Below are 14,525 nucleotides of genomic sequence, written 5' to 3' on the forward strand. Positions count from 1 at the left end.
CAGAAAAAAATGCCCTTAGATTGACTTTACCGCATCTCAATAGCAAGGCACTTAAAGGATTAAGTCGAGATTTCTAAAGTTCTTTATCCGTCTGTTGAACTATTGTTATTACCACTGCAAGCAAAAGCTTTTCCTTCAGCGGAAAAGAGGACATACTTTATATTTATATTTTATAACTAGCAGACACCGCGTGGTTCCCATTCCCGGAGGAATACGGGGATAATGTATAGCCTAGGAATAGTGTAGCTTCCCAACAGTGACAGAATTTTTAAAATCGGTTCAGTAGTTTCCTATTCAATGCAAACAAACAAACAATCAATTCTTTCTTCTTTATAATATATAATATATATAGATAGATTATAATATTTTTTTAAATATTAAAAATAGCTTTAGTAACTTTTTTTTATTCTTCATATGTACCTCAATGACTCGAAAATCACATGTCAATATAAAATGTTACCTGTCTGATCAATGTAATGTGTTCTTCCCTCAACTGTGTGTAAGCTCCTTTTAATTTTTGGAATTTTTCGTCCAGCACTTTGGATTTCTCCTCTGTGTCTGTGAGTTTTTCTGAAATAGGTCAAGGTCGACATACAATTACATGTTGAAAATTAAACATATGTATGATATTTCTATTTTATTGGTAGTTACTTTTTATTTGTGGTGTCTCCACTAATAAAACTTCAGCCTTTTGTTTTTCTTCATTAAGTTCAGTCTGCAAAAAAAAAGCAATGTCAGTATAATATAAAAAATAAAAGAATGAAATATTTTAACAAAAAAATTTAACCAACTTCAAAATAAACTAAAAAGCGAAAAATAACATCGTATGTTATTGTACCTTGTGATCACTTTGAAGGTGGTGCCTAACCAGTGAAGTATTAATTCAAGATTTCATTTTTTTGTTTTTAGTGTGTCCTAGCATAGTGAAAAAAGGTGCCACACTAAGGGCAATTTCGTTATTTTTATTTTAGCACAAAATTACTGAACCGAATTTCATGAAAATTAAATGCAATCTGGAAGTATACTCTTTCAAACAAAAAAAGAAATTTCAATTTTTTTAAAGAAATAACGAAGTTATGCGGTAACAAACATAAAAAACAAAACATACGCGTCGAATTGAGGACCTCCTCCTTTTTTTGAAGTCGGTTAATAAATATAAGTCACCTTTGTGGCACGTAGTTGGGATTCCATTCGCGTGCAATGTTCCCTCATTGACCCGAGCATAGTATTCCTCTCTTGTATTATCTGCGACACTTCTGACCTACACAAAAACGATTAATTAGTTAAACACTTCCAGAATTCACAATCATTGCTTATCACTTAATCATGATTTCTTAGACAAATGTTATTTAAATACATCTGTCAAATCTGAACGAAAATAAATAACTAAGTATATTTTCGTTTAATAAAAGTATTTCGACATGCCACATTGGACCAGTGGTTCCAGTGAACCATCTTCAGATCATAAGAATCATAAGGATCATAAGGTTTGGATCTTAAGAATCATAAGGATCACAAGGTTCGGATCATCACAATAATAGGGTTCGGATCATAACAATCACAAAGTTCGGATCATCAGGATCATAAGGTTCGGATAATAAGAATCATAAAGTTCGGATAATAAGGATCATAAGGTTCGGATAGTAAGAATCATAAGGTTCGGATCATAAGGATCGTATCATAAGGATCATAAGGTTCGGATAAGAATCATAAGGTTCGGATTATAAGGATCATAAAAATCATAAGGTTCGGATCATAAGGATCATAAGGTTCGGATAATAAGAATCATAAGTTTCGGATCATAAGGATTATAAGGTTCGGATAGTAAGGTAGGTCAGGCTATACCTCGACTAAATCGTTGTTTTTTTAACACATTGCTCAAAGTAATGCATTGGCAAGCTCTTAATACAACGAAATTAGCATTTGCCTAACGTCACACTGAAAATACGGTAAAGGAAACTCTTACCGCATCCGTTTGAGTTCGTTCTGAAGGTGTTCAATGAGCCGGTCCCGCTCTATGATGGGGTCGGGTATGGGGGACGGCGTGGCGCGCGTGTCCACCATGTCCATGTCTGGAGTTGTCGTCTAAATACATTACAACAATTTTGGTTACAATTTGACTTTTTTTTTATCTTTTTTTGTCTTGTATAAGGAAAATCTTAGCTGCAAAATCACACCTGATGGTAAGCAATGATGCAGCCTATGGTGGAACGCGCTTGCCTAGAAGACTCAATCAATCATCATCAATTTGAATACAATCATGGACTGATGACATTCAGCGACCTGGGAGCTAAGATGCGGCTCACTGTTGAGCACGAGTCTCCTCTCAGAATGTCTTTCCATAGTCCACCACGCTGGCCAAATGCGGATTGGCAAACTTCACACACATTGAGAATTAAGAAAATTCTCAGGTAAGGTCCACTAGTTATGAGAATAAAAAAATATACATAACTAGCGGGCGCTTGCGAATTCGTCCGCGTGAAATTCTACCCTACCCCTACCCTAAGTATCCTGTGTAAGTCTCCTGGTTCTAAGCAACATCTCCATTAATTTTCAGCCAAATCGGTTCAGCCGTCCTTGAGTTATAAATAGTGTAACTAATACGACTTTCTTATATAGATATACTAGCGGACCCGGTCAAACTTCGTTTTAACTTGTTGTACTTCTTCCCTACCTTTACCATCACCTTACCCCTACCCTATTCCTACCCTAAAAAGAAAACTCTAGTTTTCATTGTTTTTAAGATGTATTTGCTATTCGGAGTGGAGACAAATCCAACGAATGAAAAACCTTGAAAAAATGGTCCAGCAGATCTCGAGTTATAAGTGTTGTAACAAACCCGTCTTTTTTATATATATAAATATGTACAGAGAAAATTGCATACCTGACTGATAGTGTCGGAGGTGTCGATGAGAGAGCCCACAGTGTCCATGTCTTCAGGCGGCGGCTCCGGGATCGACACCACGGGCGCCACGTACGTGCCAAAGTCGCTCTGGAAAACATTCAAAGTCAAAGTCTAAAGGAGAACGTCGGCCCTTGAACCCAGGTATACTCCCGTATAAAAGTATAAGGAGATGATAATATGATGTATAAATAAGGATCTGGTTAGTTAATAAATGTCTGTTTCTTGAGAAAAAGATGTTTTTTTTGTCACTGTATTATTTTTTCTGATCTGATCTGAGATATTAAAAATATCGTATATATCGTATGCCAACGACCTTTGCTTGTCCGCGTTAGGGACAAATAGGGATGATGACAGTTTATAAATTGTATATAAATTAAGAGTATGCTAATAGTAAAGCAATTTTCTAAAAGTAACAGGGTATCTGCGATCATTACTTTCGGAGCTATTTTGCAAATATTCAAACATTTTTTGCTTTTTTTGTATAAATTAGTTAACATTGACCTTATTTACCCGAATCATAAAAATCAATTTATTCAAACCTAGTCATCATCCCCATTAAAGATGAATTACGTAAAACGTAATAGCATAGCAATAGCTTTTTTAAAAAAAATTTAATAAAAAAAATTCAACCGACTTCCAACTCAAAAAATAACTTTAACTTAAAAGCAAAAAATAACATCCTATCTATGTGCTACCTTCTGATCAGTTTGAAGGTGGTGCCAAGCCACTGATGTTTTAATTAAATACGTTTAAACTACAAAATTTCTGTGCTTATTCCAGAAACAGCTTTAATTAAAACACGACACTGGCTTGGCACCGCCTTCAAACTGATCAGAAGGTAGCACATAGATAGGATGTTATTTTTTGCTTTTAAGTTAAAGTTATTTTTTGAGTTGGAAGTCGGTTGAATTTTTTTTATTAAAATTTTTATTTTTTTATTTTTAGTGTTAGCATACCCACTGCGTGTGTACAGTCACAACCTATCTAAGTGGAAAGTTCTTATCAATACAAAATTATCAAGTCCAAACACAAGGTAGCTACTGTGAGCCGTCGAGGAGTTCTCTTCACTGTGCTTCGTCTTCATCACCAGACCCTTAATACAGTCGCAATCCAACTAGGTGGAAAGTTCTCATCAATACAAATTTATCAAGTCCAAACACAAGGTAGCTACTGTGAACCGTCGAGGAGTTCTCTTCACTGTCCCTCGTCTTCATCATCAGACCCTTAATACAGTCACAATCCATCTAGGTGGAAAGTTCTCATCAATACAAATTTATCAAGTCCAAACACAAGGTAGCTACTGTGAACCGTCGAGGAGTTCTCTTCACTGTCCCTCGTCTTCATCACCAGACCCTTAATACAGTCACAATCCATCTAGGTGGAAAGTTCTCTTCAATACAAATTTATCAAGTCCAAACACGAGGTAGCTACTGTGAACCGTCGAGGAGTTCTCTTCACTGTCCCTCGTCTTCATCACCAGACCCTTAATACAGTCACAACCCATATAGGTGGAAAGTACTCATCAATACAAATTAATCAAGCCCAAACAAAAGGTGACTGCTGTAAATCCTTGACGAGTTCCATCGTCTGTGTTTCGGCTCCATCATCAGACCAACTCCAAACCTTCATAAAGTTGTAGTGGTTTAAAATACCTTATGGAAACACTAATAAACGTACTAGCCGTCTCTACAACTTTCGAAAGTTCCCCTCAATTTCTCCAGGATGCCATCATCAGATCCTGACATAAAAAAAATGGGACCACCCTGGAAGTAAACCCTACAAAACAAAAAAAGAATTTTTAAAATCGGTCCATAATTGACGGAATTATCGCTGGACATACATAAAAAAAAAAAAAAAAAAAAAAAAAAAAAAAAAAAAAAAAAAAAAAAAAAAAAAAAAAAAAAAAACATACATACAGCCGAACGTAGAACCTCCTCCTTTTTGGAAGTCGGTTAATAAAGTAATGATTTAGGTAAAAACATTTTTTAGATTTAAGCAGACTGATGGGTGTTTAGAGTAGACCAGGGTCTTTACTCTGTAGTCTATTCTAACCATAGTTTTTTTATAGACAATGATGACGATGTTAAACATTTCACCTGCAGTAAGAAGTTAGGCGGATTGGAAGGCAGAACCGGAAGCGTCAACAAGTTTCTGTAATATTGTAAACTGCTCGCGTGTTTGTAGAATGAACTTAGTTTCTTAAACTGCTGTCGGAACCTACGAAAGGACATTAATATTAGCAAAATTATAACAGTTATATTTTAATCAAGCTTACAATGATAAAAATATTGGTCAAAGTCAAAGATATCCTAAAAATTTCCGAGCGTCGGAACGAGACAATGTGCCACGCAATATGTAGGACATCGTGGCTGTTAAGTTGTATAACTATTAATTAAGCAACAGTAATAAAAACAAAGAGACTCGGTCGCTAACTATGGGCCTCATAAGAAGGCTCAGAGTCACACAGCGGGCGATGGAACGAGCTATGCTCGGAGTATCTCTGCGTGATCGAATCAGAAATGAGGAGATCCGCAGAAGAACCAAAGTCACCGACATAGCTCAACGAGTCGCGAAGCTGAAGTTGCAATGGGCGCGGCACACAGTTCGAAGAGCCGATGGACATTAGGGTACCAAGGTGCTGGATTCCAGATTGAATGGCGACCCCGCATTACAAAGCGCAGTGTTGGTCGACCCCCCACCAGGTGGACTGACGACATCAAGCGAGTCGCAAGTATTCGCTGGATGCAGATGGCTCAGTATCGTGATGTTTGGAAGTTCGTACAAAAGGCCTATGTCCTTCAGTGGACGTCCATCGTCTGATATGATGATGAATAAAAACGGCTGGTTTACAACTAAAAAAAAAAATAACTTGATATTAATCAGTTGTACAAAATGTTCTACGGATCCCTGAGGCCATTTTAGCAATTCACTTCCAGACATTGACACTCTAAGTGATTTAACATCGCAAAATATAGCTACCTCTCTCGATGTCCGGCCAGCACGTCGGGCGGCAGCGACGCGTGCAGTCGGAACAGCAGGCGCACGTTGCAGTCGTAGATGTGCGACGAGTCCTGCGCGCACGGAATCAGCGCCGCCAGCCGACACTGCCCGCTGGCAGTCATCGAGTTTGCTCTGGCGTTGCCTAAACTGTCGAACACTGAAAATTACGAAAATCAATTCTTATTCATCCGAGTATACTTCCAAACAATCCATAATTATATTATATCTTTCATGTAAAGTAAACCAGTAAACCAGTAGCCGTGATAGCCCAGTGGATATTACCTCTGCCTCCGATTTCGGAGGGTGTGGGTTCGAATCCGGTCCGGGGCATGCACCTCCAACTTTTCAGTTGTGTGCATTTGAAGAAATTAAATATCACGTGTCTCAAACACACACGCAAACACAAACGCACACAGTCGCGGGCGTCTGCGATAATATAATAAGAGAGTAGACATCAAGTGTCCGTACTTTAAATAAATTACCAAAATATCGACTTATGGTGGTCGCACTACAACCGGTCGAAATCCATGCAAATCTATGGCATATCTACCTATTGCTCAGATATCTAAACTGTGCGGATATGAGGGATTTGGATCCTACAAAAATCCGAGGTAGGTCACGGATGGTACAAATCGAATGACGGAAGTCGAATCTAGTGTAATAAGTACTTCGAAACGTAGTTTGGCTAAGGCTTTTCACAAGCTAAGTTGTGAAAAGAGTCATCCAAATAAAACAGAAATTCACCTAGACAAAGTTATAGAAGTTTTACATCAAATAGAGTAGTAGTAGGAGACATAGTCATGAAATAATATGAGAACACTAACCTGCAGCTTGCAGAGTGAGAATATCGTCCATATAATCGAACAGCTCCACGCAAATCTGAAAACTGTTACAAATTTAAATTATTAGTTAAAACATTTTCGTGACATCACATTTTAAACTTATAAAGCATTGGCAGCAATAATATTCAAATTCAAAATTCATTTATTTAAAATAGGCAGTCAGTTGACTATTTTCAAAGATTCTACCACCGGTTCGGAAGGCAGGTTCTGCTGAGAAGAAACCGGCAAGAAACTCATCAGTTGCTCTTTTAATATGTATATTAATACAATTTTAATAATTAATTTAAAAGATCTAAGCATATAAGGACTAGATAGTAGAATGTCATTTAGAAGAAGAATGATTATAAGAAAATAAAGTCCTCATTTCTGCAATTTCTGTTTTACAATGGTAAAAGAAATACTAAAAACAATGCAAATTTTCCTGTGCACCAAAAACTTTGCTGTAAGCAATAGAGTTTGCAGATTCCTAAAAATTTATTTCCAAGACACTGCAGAGTTGAGGATTATCTAAATAATAACATTTATTAATTCTGAACTTACTAGTTGTTGACGTCATTTTCAGCGATGGCGTCTAGTTCCTCAGCTGTCAACAGCATATTACCGGGAAAGCGCGGGTTGCGAGCGTGGAACTTCAACTTGGTCACAAGCAGATTGCTGTACAAGTTTATTAATCTCCCGTAACCTTCTCGAAGGTGTACCTGTAATCATCATCATCGTTAACAACCCTTATTCGGCTCATTGCTGAGCTCGAGTCTCCTCTCAGAATGAGAGGGGTTAAGCCTATAGTCCCAAAGCGGATTGGCAGACCTCACACAAGCAGAAAATTCTCTGGTATGCAGGTTTCCTCACGATGTTTTTCTTTCACCGTATAAGACACATGATATTAAATTTCTTAAATTGCACACAACTGAAAAGTTGGAGGTGAATGCCCCGGACCGAATTCGAACCCACACCCTCCGAAATTAGAGGCGGTTATTAACTGGGCTATCACGGCTCGTACTTGTAATAAAACAGTGTATTACTAAGCGCGTTTTATACCCGCGGTGCAAACGCCACAAAAGCCGTGAACTGCGGGTATAGAGACGTTCGCGGCTTATTTATGGTAGTTCAAAATTTGTCGTAAATTCAACAACAGCCATACTTAATTTTGCGAGTGTGAAGGGACACATTCTGGCGTGGAGATCACGACGCGTTCGCATCACAAAATTGCGCCGCGAGTGTAGAGCGCGCTTTACAATGAAATACTTAAATGGTCAATATTCATTTGTTTCTATTAGGCTTAGTTTACAAGCACTTTCGAAACGTCAGGACGTAAATGCTTCGGAAGCACGTGAAATAGGTTTGTCACTTTTTCATACAAAATTTACTGGACTGAATGAATAAATACCACATAGGTTACTTATTATCCCGGAAACGAGTACAGTTCTATGCGTGTATTTTGAAAAAGGCAATATGCTTATACCATCAAGTACTTACTAAGCAAGTGCAAAGACTAAATGAACCGTAGAACTCACCCATAGTTTGCCGAGGTTCTCTATGGTACTTATGTGGCGCTGCGAGTCGTCGAGGCAGGCGGGGTGGCCCTCGCGCAGCAACTTGTGCGTCACGTTACAGAACTTCCACGCGACGATGCGGTTGTCTTGCAAAGGCTGCCGGAGCGCCACCATCTGTGGAAACATAAATAAATAAATACATCGATGAGTTCCTCAATGACAAAGTTGCTTGGAGGCCGTTGGATCAGATTCCACCTTCACACAGGAAGTAAAACTATAAGAAATTGTAATGTTGTCATAAATTGTAATTATAATATTATTGTATGATTTTTTTTAAAAAAGAGCAATTGTTGAGTTTCTTGCCGGTTTCGTCTCAGCAGAATCTGCCTTCCGAACCGGTGGTAGAATATTTACAAATAGTTAACTGACGTATCAAAAGTGCTTGTATACTGAGCCTACTTGAAATAAATGAATTTTTTGATATACATCGTCAATACTCAATTTTTGACAGCAGGAAAGGCAACCATGTCGGCCCAAGACATTTATTATCAAGCGGAAAATCGCTAAGAAACTAAAACAAAACAGACCAATTCCCCAATGGGTACGAATGCGCACTGGAAATACCATTCGTTACAACGCTAAGAGGCGTCACTGGAGGAGAACTAAGCTGAAGCTGTAAGCTTACTGTCTTGTATCTGTTAAGTAAATAAATAAATAAATATTAACGTCACTATCCAGCCCATAATAAGCTTAGTTTGGGTATTCAGACAACTGATAAATATAGGTACATTTATAGAGGTGTATTAACTAGCAGCCGCCCCATGTAGTTTCCGGTCCCGTAAGAATACGGGAAAGGATTTTTAAAATCGGTTCAGTAGTACTTGAGATTACCCCCTACAACCTCACAAACTTTACCTATATATCATCATCATCATCATATCAGCCTATGGACGTCTGCTGCAGAACAAAGGCCTTTTGTAGGAACTTCCAAACATCACGATACTGAGCCGCCTGCATCTAGCAAATCCTTGCGACTCGCTTCAGTCCAGCTGGTGGGCGGTCGACCAACACCGCGCTTACTAGTGCGGGGTCGCCATTCCTGCAGCACTTTGGGACTCCAACATCCATCGGCTCTTCGAACTATGTGCCCCGCCCATTGCCACCTTACCTCTATATAATAAAAGTAATTAAGTTATAGAGGAAATTCGAGTTAATTAATATCATTATATGAATTTCTAAAAATGACATACCCAATATGTAGTGGCGCTTTGCTCTTGAAACGTTCCGATGATAGTACTGCGAACATGTTTCTCTTTGACGGGTGTCTCTATTGCGTTTATAGCTTTCTGTATAGCTAATGTCTGAAAAAGAAAATGAAACTTAATACAAAAAACAAAAAAAAAATGTCGACCAGTAGGCCTAGCGTCAGCAAAATAATACGTTGTGAAGAGAAAAAGACACATTGTCTATCAAAATCTCTCTCTTTCATTGCGTTGAGACAAAAGAGAGATCTCTTTTTCTCTTAACGCGATATCTCTACCTACCAACTAGGCCTACCAAGTGCTCTTTTGCGCAATAACTTTCCATCCAAGATTAATCTTAGATCCGATACATGCAATCTCTCACACACTGAGTCTTCATCTAACCAAATTTATAATCAATACTGAAGACAAAACTTTTATTCGATTTTTTGTCTGTCTGTCCATGATGATGGAGAAGGTTATAGGATACTTTTTATTGCGAAAATAAAATATGAAGGGGGAAATAAAGATTGAAAGTTTGTATGGAAAGACGTAAAATTAGTTGGTCCTTCATTTTTAGAGTTACGGTTTTAAAAATTTGTTTTGTTTTTTTATAAATCATGAAAACAATACGAAAAATTATGTGATTCAAAAGTTTTTAAAATTCAACGCCTGAAGTGGTGAAATAGGGCTTGAAAGTTTACATTGATTTCCACGCGGACGAAGTCGCGGGCATCTGTAAAGTAAGTCATAAAGAAAACTTCAGTGATAATACAATAACCCAAAAATATCTTTGAAACGAAACTTGAGCATCTCTCTATAACGTTTTCAGACTCCATAAATGGTTTATTTTAACTATTTTGACGACGGTTTGTTGACATTTATGTTTAGTCTGCGAGTATAAATACACACTGCACACTGTCGGCGTCTTCGCGTTGATCTTGTTCAGTATTATTAGCGGTTAGTTAGTAAACACGGATCGTGTCAACAGCCTCCATGCAAGCCGATGAGTAATTTAGGTATTATAATGGGGATGATGACTAGATTTGAATATATTGATTTTTATGATACATTCGGGTAAATAGGATCAATGTTAACTAATTTATACATAAAAAGCAAAGATTGTCTGGATATTTGCAAAATAAATGAAATTATAAAATTTCAAAATCTATTAAAAATCTTTTCTCGTAATTAAATGAAAATTCATACAGTTTTAGCTTCCTTACATTAAATGTGACCTTTTTTAATAAATAATAAAAATTTTAATAAAAAAAATACAACCGACTTCAAAACCTAAAAACGTACCCACTAAACTAAAAAGCGAAAAATAAGATCATAATATGTTCTACCTGCTGATCAGTATGAAGGCGGTGCTCCTTTTACAAAATTGCTTTAATATTAGCATACATAAAATGAACTGTGTACATTTATATACAATTTAAATAAAAAACTGACATTTTTTTTGCCTATTCACACGAGCTGGGAATTAAAATAGGATGCATGAAAACCTAAATAAATCCTTTGTGTTTGGTTCAGATTAATCTCAAAATTGTTTATTTAAGATCACTGTATTTAGAACAAAAATATTCTAAAGTAGCTGACGCCACGCGGTTTCGCCCGCATGGTTGCCGTTCTAGTAGGAATACGGGGATAAAATATAGCATTCCTCGATAAATGCTATCTAACACTGAAATAATTTTTCAAATCGGACCAGTAGATCCTGAGATTAGCGCGTTCAATCAATCAAACAAACAAACTCTTCAGTTTTTAATATTAGTATAGATTATTTTTAAAAATAAGAATGAAAAAAATACACAATAACTAAGTATAGGTACATCACACTAATACTATGAAGGCCAAAGTTTGTGTGTATGTGTTGTTCATTTGTGCTATGGCTACTGACTGAAATTTGGAATGGAAATATTTACTCTGGATTAACACATAGGCTATTTTTCATCCCGGAAAGATACATGGTTCCCGCGGGATTTGTGAAAAACTGAATTCGATAAAACTGATCGTGTGTTGGTCGCGATGTGCATGACATCTTGCCGATGGCAACAAATACACTAGCTTAGTTAGCGCTGCAGGCATGTGAAATTACTTGATCGTCAGTGGCTGACATTACAAATGCATCATAAATACTCTACCTATGAAGGTAAGCATAAACATTGCCGCAAAAGGAAAAACCTATAAAGGTTATACGTAGATACGCCTGTTTATCACACTGACCCAGTAAGGAATTTTCTGTGTGTGAGTGACTTAGTATGCGAATGACGTCAGAATCACGTGTTCAAGGATGTCGAATGAATGAATAAGTACCGAGCACGCAAATTTACTGAGACCTACATACGTTTAGGTAAATGAATCTCACATAAGCGCTTTACATATAAAACTTGCTCTGTATTTTACTTTTCATCACAACGATATTTGGTACAAAATCTTTGGTTCATCAGCATTTCAATTCATTACTGTACCTACTGTTTGCACGACTGTGTACGTAATTGCAATATTCGGTTACAAAACGACCGACAGTAATACATTATGTATGGCATATGCTCGCGGATAACTACGATTTCATCAAAAATTCAAAATTCATTTATTTCAAGTAGGCTCAGTTTACAAGCACTTTTGAGACGCCAGTTGACTATTTGTAAAGATTCTACCACCGGTTCGGAAGGCAGGTTCTGCTGAGAAGAAACCGGCAAGAAACTCAACAGTTGCTCTTTTAAAAAAATATCATCATCTAATGGTAAGTGTAGACGTGGCCTAACTTACGCCGCCTAAGATGGAAAGCGCTTGCTAGCATTTGCCCATTCACTCTTGTTTTAAAGATGCCTAATTTTTTTTTTATTCCTTACAAGTTAGCTCTTGACTACAATCTCACCTGATGGTTAGTGATGATGTAATCTAAGATGGAAGCGGGCTAACTTGTTAGGAGGACGATGAAAATCCACGCTCCTTTCGGTTTCTACACGACATCGTACCGGAACGCTAAATCGCTTGGTGGTACGTCTTTGTCGGTAGGGTGGTAAAAAGCCACGGCCGAAGCCTCCCACCAGCAAGACCTGGACCAATTAAGAAAACCTCGATCGGCCCAGCCGGGAATCGAACCCAGGACCTCCGTCATTAAATCCACCGCGCATATCACTGCGCTACGGAGGCCGTCGAAAAATCCCCAGCTATCCCTACCCTGCGATAGTTTTCACTCACCAGGTCCAACAACCTGGTAAATGAACAACTATTAATGGTATGGTAATTTTTGACTACGGCATGACATTTCGATTGCTTGCTATCCGCGAAAGATGGGGACGCATGTTAAGTCTACTGAGCATGAAAATCTCCATATGTCGAGCATTGAAGGAGGTACTACGTCGAATAACTATAATAGGGTTTCTAGCATTCTCTAGTCTGTTACAGAAATCGGAAATTTAAGTAAGACACAAAAATGCCAATCACTGGAGAGGCAAGGTGGAAACACAAACTGCGTTGAATCACGGTGAGAATTCGTGATTTCGTGAATCCGTGAAAACGCAAAAAAATGCCACGTAATGCTATTTCTCGCGGTATATCGTTGCCATGGTTTAGATTAGATTTTAGAAGAACTAAAATACGCCATGGGAGATGATTTTTAAATATATATTTGAAAATCTGTGCGCACGAGTTTTATGATTTCACCTTAATGATACCACAAGAAACATCTTAGGATCAAATCGCAGCAATAAACATATTGTATAGTAGGAATGGAAAGAGATAATGAAGTTATACCATACTTACAAAAGGTGTTTGGTTCAAGTTTATCTTCTTCTATAAATAAGCATGCACATAAAATAAAATATAAATTAATTTCTAAGAAAAACTGAAATTTTTTAAAATAATAAACATTGTGAACGAAAAAGTATCTAATGTAATTTCAATAGTCACTATTTCAAAAGCATTTGAATTGCATTTGATTTCTCCTATAGTTTATCTAGTCAGCAGACGTCAGAGAAAATAAACGAAAGCTTTCTTGACACGATTTGCGCACAGTTTATTAGCATACTAATATTACAAACCAGAACAATCAGAATCACTGTAAGATGGCGATCTCAGCCGGGAGGTTCCATTAATCCCATAGTATAGAGAAAGCAACTTACGAATCTTATGATCTATTAGTAGGTAAATACAACTGAAAATCCAAAACCGAAATGTCTGCAGGTCTAATTAGTTGTATCGTTGGAAGAAGTCATGCGCACCTGAACATTTTATAATCCGTTAGGTAGGTCCCTACTGATGGAGTACAAAATATCCATTTCTTAACCCGCGATATAAAAAAAGATATAAAAGAGTCTGTAATGTACCACCACTGTGTGTGTGTTCACTTGAACCGAATTAAATGTGTTTTTTTTAATTTGAAAGCGGGTTTTGCAGCGATGGTTATTAGATATGGTCCATCAAAATCGGTTCAAGATGAGAGGCCAGTGACGTGAACCAGGTTAAAAATCGGTTCAGCTATTTACAAGATTTTATTTTGTGTTTGATAACAAGATGAGAGGCCATGTGGCGTGAATCACTATACCAAAGTTAAATTTTGTGCAAAATGAAAAATTCCTTCACCAACACAGTTCGTAACCTCAAAGAAGGCAGTGAGTTTTTGCATCTATGAAGTGTACGCCATGTTATAGGTTTGTATATGGGTTTATGTTGCCAGTGTTTTCGTAGTGGCACTAGGAACCCAGCTAAAAATGCGTATCCCACAGCGCTGTATGCTCTTTGCTTATGGGGAACAGAAAGCAATACGCTATGTTGGGACCTTTTTCTAGGTTATTTATTAATATTATCGCAGCAAATACTTAAAGATATTTTCTTTCTTTTTTTCTGTGAGAGCCTACAGATATTTCGGTATTTCGGACGGTTTATGACAAAATGTCTTCCTTCTTGGCGACCGCGACCTGCGACCGCGCGACCCACTGCTTAGTATAAATTTATACATATAGAGCACTAAACAAAGCCCGAGACCGCGTCACCGGTCGCGCGACGCGGTCGCCAAGATCTGAATGCTACCTTA

At 37.5% G+C, this 14,525-nt stretch overlaps 1 protein-coding gene across 4 annotated transcripts in view; it reads right to left on the reverse strand.

Annotated features, from left to right (window-relative positions):
• Positions 1–14,525, reverse strand: part of LOC112048202 (huntingtin-interacting protein 1) — a 58,445-nt gene that overhangs the window by 18,625 nt on the left and 25,295 nt on the right. For all 4 annotated transcript variants that reach the window (XM_052885499.1, XM_052885497.1, XM_052885498.1 and 1 more), the window contains 11 exons: positions 9,491–9,601; positions 8,262–8,414; positions 7,288–7,445; positions 6,730–6,791; positions 5,885–6,062; positions 5,002–5,122; positions 2,885–2,992; positions 1,967–2,085; positions 1,165–1,261; positions 652–715; positions 461–570 (listed from right to left, as the gene is read on the reverse strand). In XM_052885499.1, the coding sequence (XP_052741459.1) occupies positions 461–570; positions 652–715; positions 1,165–1,261; positions 1,967–2,085; positions 2,885–2,992; positions 5,002–5,122; positions 5,885–6,062; positions 6,730–6,791; positions 7,288–7,445; positions 8,262–8,414; positions 9,491–9,601 (1,281 nt within the window). The remainder of the gene's footprint in view (positions 1–460; positions 571–651; positions 716–1,164; positions 1,262–1,966; positions 2,086–2,884; positions 2,993–5,001; positions 5,123–5,884; positions 6,063–6,729; positions 6,792–7,287; positions 7,446–8,261; positions 8,415–9,490; positions 9,602–14,525) is intronic.

The sequence above is a fragment of the Bicyclus anynana genome, chromosome 14 (genome assembly GCF_947172395.1).
Source record: "Bicyclus anynana chromosome 14, ilBicAnyn1.1, whole genome shotgun sequence".
NCBI lineage: Eukaryota > Metazoa > Arthropoda > Insecta > Lepidoptera > Nymphalidae > Bicyclus > Bicyclus anynana.